Source organism: Ursus maritimus, unplaced genomic scaffold, assembly GCF_017311325.1.
Source record: "Ursus maritimus isolate PB19 unplaced genomic scaffold, ASM1731132v1 scaffold_24, whole genome shotgun sequence".
In the NCBI taxonomy this organism is placed as follows: Eukaryota; Metazoa; Chordata; class Mammalia; order Carnivora; family Ursidae; genus Ursus; species Ursus maritimus.
In genome coordinates, this window is record NW_024424897.1 from 21,277,269 (window position 1) to 21,281,936 (window position 4,668).

Genomic DNA, 4,668 nt, shown 5'->3' on the forward strand with positions numbered 1-4,668 from the left:
CTGAAAGTGGGGGCCCGGGCAGGAGAATCTCTCGGCCCATTAGCCGGGGGAGCTGACAAATCACCCGGGGCGCTGAGCCGCACACACCACTCGGCTTTAAAGAAGCGATGGGGTCGTTACCAGCCGATTATCCCAGACACACAATCACTCACAGGGCCAGTGGTGGTGGCTGCTGACGCTGGAGGAAGAGAGGGTGGGGGTGGGGGGCCCGGGGAGGGGGCAGCGGGTGGGGGTGGGGGGGAGCTGGCATAATTTGGAGATCACTCATGTCGATTCTGCAAATTCAATAAAGTGCAAGGGAGAGGAGGGAGAGGGAGAGGGAGAGTGGGGGGGATAATTTGGGAAGAGAAAATTGCAGCTGTGACAAGACGTTTATCATTCGGAAGCTTTAATTCTATTGAAATGGCAGCTGCTCAGCTCCGGGGCACAGAGCAGTCAGAGAGGGAGGGAGGGAGGGAGAGGGGGAGTTGGCGGTGGGAGGGAGAGGGGGTCCCCACCCTGGTCCCTCTGCGCTGAAAAGCTCTGGGAGTGGAAGGTGGCAGAAGCAGCGGGAGGAGGAGGTGCTGGGCCTTGAAGGGAAGGGTCCCAAGTTGTCACCCGCTCTACAGCACTTCCTGGCCGCCAGACCACGCGTCCTCTGCCTCCTGTGGCAAGCGGTGGCAGGTTGCTGCAGGACCCCTCTGCTCCTATCTGGGGCTCCTCGGGTCCCCCCCCCACATCCCCTCCCCACTTCCTTCTTCCACTGCCCTCCCCACAAAGGGCTAGGGGGTCCTGCGGCCCCCCTCCCCCACCCCATCCCCCAAGGCTCAGGCTCCATGGCAACGGCCACGCAGACAAGGAGGCGTCTGTCAGCGTCATTTATCTCTGACATCATCAATCACCGGTCACCACGGCAACACCCATGATTCAACACAAGAGGGTCTCCCTGTCCAGCCCGCCCTCCCTCCCTCCCTCCCTCCCTCCCTCCTGTCCATCGGGCCTCAGCTGAGCCCAAACTGGAAACCCCCAGTTCCTCTGGGATCTGAGAAGTCCCAATTCTCTCTTCCAACTCCAGGTCCCTGGCTTCACCAGACAATGGCTTTTAGATCCCTGTGCCAGCCGCGCCCCCCCCAACACACACATAAATACCAACCAGCACCCCCAGTGCAAGCCCTCCCCTGAGAGGCACAATCCAGAAGCCCTCAGGTATGCCCTGCGCCCCGCCCCAAAGCCAAGCAGGGCCTGGAAGCAGACACGCATGCACGCACGCGTGCGAGCACACACAGCCAACCGCATGTGAACACGAAAGGCTGCCCACACACGGACACGCAGCTGGCTAGACGGGTGGACAGACAGACAGGTCCTTGCAGCTACACACATCCTGAACCACGAGCCCGCACGCCGCGCATCGGGCACGCGCGCTCCCATCGCGCGCCCATGCACACGTCCCTCCTGCCCCAGCCTTTCAGGAGCGCCCAGCCCGGTGCACTCACACTCCTTGGACATGCCCACTTCAAAGCACTTCTGCAGCCGGCAGTACTGGCAGCGGTTCCGGGTCACCTTGTTGATGATGCAGTTCTTGTCCCGGTGACACGTGTACACCATGTTCTTCTGGATGCTGCGTCGGAAGAAGCCCTGGGTACGGAGGAAAAGGAGTCGGGTCAGCCACAGCCGTGGTGGCAGCAGGGCCAGCCTGTGGCCTCAGCCTCCGGGGCACAGGGCCAGGCCAGCTGCTGCCCCAAGCCTTTGGCCATCACCTACCTAGACAGGCCCGACAAGGTGAAGGAAACAGTCCACCTACCAGGACACCGCCCCCCCCGCAGCCCGAAGAATCCCTGTGCCTGCCTTGACACGGCACATGGGCAGCGGTCTTCCCACAGCCTATGCCCACAGCTCTGGCTTCGTCCCTCGCAGGGAAAAGGACCTCAGGGCTGCTAGTGAGTCAGGAAAAGGGGCAGATGGGACTAGATGGGAGAGAGGCCGGGCTCTGGAACCCACAGCCCCGGGCTCAGAGCACAGGAAGAGGCCGCAGAAGGCCATCCACAGGCTGGCCAGAGAGGTGGAGAGCCGCACATGATCAGGAGTGAGGCAGCAGGACACGCGGTCACCAGCCCAGCCGATGCGCGTGCCCACAGGCAGACCTGCGCTGCTAGGGTCTACACACAGCCGGACCAGAGCTGGGGACCACCGGACGGGGCAGGCAGATGCACAGAGTCCAAAGCCTTGTGCTTTGCCCCGCTCTCTGCCCCACCCCTGGGGAGAGCCACTCCACGCTCAGGGGCAGCCCAGGGCCTCCAGCCTCAAAGCTGAGCAGCTTCTGCGCCCCAGTCCCTGGGGAAGACACCGACAGAGGCTCGGGCCCTGGGGAGAAGGGAAGAAGCCAGGCCCACAGCTGCTGAGAAGGTGGCAGCCGCATCTGTCCTCTGGAGCTCAACATGGGCACAGGGAAACCCAGTCAGACACGGGGGATCCCACAGCCTGGGCGCCTGAAGGAGAGGCCAAGGCAGGGCGCCTGCTCCTAACTGCCCCCTACCGGGCTGCCATGGTGAGGTTCAGGCAGGGCCATCGGGTGGGGGGGGGGGACAGGCCACCTGGGTCCCTAGCCAAGAGCCAGTTGGCAACCAGCTCACGACGACAACCTGGGCATCAAACAGTAGCAGAGCGGGCGTATGCCCTGCCCGCTGGAGAATGCAGAGGTGGAGAGGGGCTCGGCTGGGGGGGGGGTGGCCTCTGGTTTGGGGGTCCCTGATCATCTAATGCAGGCTTCCCCTCCTCCAAGGCTCTGCCACCTTCTGTGGGGAAGGAATTGAGAGCAGCAGTTTCCGAGACATCCCCCACCAACGGCATACTCCAGGATGAGGCAGAGGGGACATCCCATTCATCTCATCAGGACTGTCCTTCCCAGTGACCCCCTCAACTCACCTTGCAGCCCTCACAGGCACTGACCCCATAGTGGTAGCCTGAGGATTTGTCTTGACAGACAAAGCAAGGCTTGTAGATGCGGGGGAGGGGGGGCGGCGAGGGAGGACTGGGCACTATCTCTTCGGAACTGCTGCTCTGGGTCTCAATGGCTAGAGAGAGAAGAGGGGAGGAGCGGTTAAAGACCGAGGTCACCATCCCTAATACCGTGCCCACCCAGCCTCAAGATCTCCCCCAGGAGCCTCTCCCAGCCTCACCACTGCTACCAGGACTCTCAGTCTGGGGCAGGGACAGTCTCAGGAAAGCTAGGACTTCTCAGCCAGACTTGGACAATGAGCTGCCAAGGAAGCTTCCAGCACCCCATCACTCCTGCCTACTCACCCAGGACCCCACCTTCGCAACCAGAAAGATCAGAGGATAAACCATCAGATTTGCATGTAGACAGGGCTACGCTTGCAGGGTGGGGGCAGGAGTCAGACTGGCTCTCAAGCCCTGGCCCCGCAGGGCAGCCTGGCCCCACCTCCCCCAAGTTAGGAAGGAGTTAAGGCCTCGTTAAGGAGGGAGGGAAGAGGACACAAGCTGGGGGCAGAGGAAACTGGGGTCAACAGGATATTCAAAGCGGCCACTCCCCCACCCCCTCTGCTTCCGCTCCCTCCCCCCACCCCAGTAGCCACAGCCCTCCCCCACCTAAACAATCCCTTGGCTAGGGAGCCAAGGCAGGGTGTGCGAAGAAGAGTCGCAAATGTTGGCGCAGGGCAGGTGGGGATTCCCCTGAGATAAGCAGGGAGACCCCTGGAGACAGGGAGAAGAGTCCCTCTGAGCCCCGGAAGCCCACTGCTCTGGGTGCCCTGTCTGGGGGGAAGCAGCATGACAAAGGGGGGTCTGTTCCTATCAATGCTCTGTCTGTCTGCCCTCAATACTATGTCCGGGTTACTACCCTCCTCCCCTCCTGTTATTCAGTTCCAAGAGGGCAGCCGGGGGGTGACCCAGCCAACAGGCGCAGCCCCCAATGGTCAAATCCTCCCAATGCCTGGCCCCCTGCCCATCACCCCAGGCGAAACAGAGCTGGGCTGGGTGGCAGCTGTCTGTGCCCAAAGCCTGGGCAGCTGGGGGTGTATCGTGCTGGATGAGAACTATGACCGAGGCAATCCCAGACTCCCAAGGTTACTTGCCCAGGGCCAAGGAAGGGCAAGGATGTCTCCCTGAGTAGGAAGATCCCAGCCCCCTCCCATACCCCCAAATCCTATCTACTCTCACCCCAAACACAAGGTTCTGGAATTCAGAGAGTCCCAGAGCTCCTGGTCCAAGCACCTTATAAACCATGAATCCCGTGGCCCCCAAGTGCAGGCACACAGAAAAGCAGCAGCTGGACACCCGGGGCTGACTGCACACGACCCCTCTGCCCCTTACCTGCAGACACACCAGGAACTGCCAGGCGGTGATGACAGGGAACCAGGCCAACAACCTTGGCAGGGCCTTCCTGGCTCTCAGTGGGGCCCAGGCACCACGTCCCTGGTTAACCTGGCCGACCAGCATGGCTGTGGCCCTGTGCCCCCGTCCCTGCCCTAGACACCGGCCTACAGCAAAGGAATAGTGGATGCCCAGACCCCCACCAGTCCACAGCCTCTTCACTGACCTCCCCTGGCCCTCTGCTGCTCGCCCCAACTCTAAACTGCCCTGGCCTGGTTTTCCCCCCACCTCACCATCCCTGAGGCCAGACAAGCAAATCAGACAGGCAAGAGGCCTGAGAACAGCTGCTTGGGGGGGGGG

General features: G+C 62.1%; 1 protein-coding gene across 7 annotated transcripts in view; it reads right to left on the minus strand.

Annotated features, from left to right (window-relative positions):
* Positions 1-4,668, minus strand: part of RARA (retinoic acid receptor alpha) — a 45,774-nt gene that overhangs the window by 5,417 nt on the left and 35,689 nt on the right. For all 7 annotated transcript variants that reach the window (XM_040640661.1, XM_040640660.1, XM_040640663.1 and 4 more), the window contains 2 exons: positions 2,902-3,050; positions 1,473-1,614 (listed from right to left, as the gene is read on the minus strand). In XM_040640661.1, the coding sequence (XP_040496595.1) occupies positions 1,473-1,614; positions 2,902-3,050 (291 nt within the window). The remainder of the gene's footprint in view (positions 1-1,472; positions 1,615-2,901; positions 3,051-4,668) is intronic.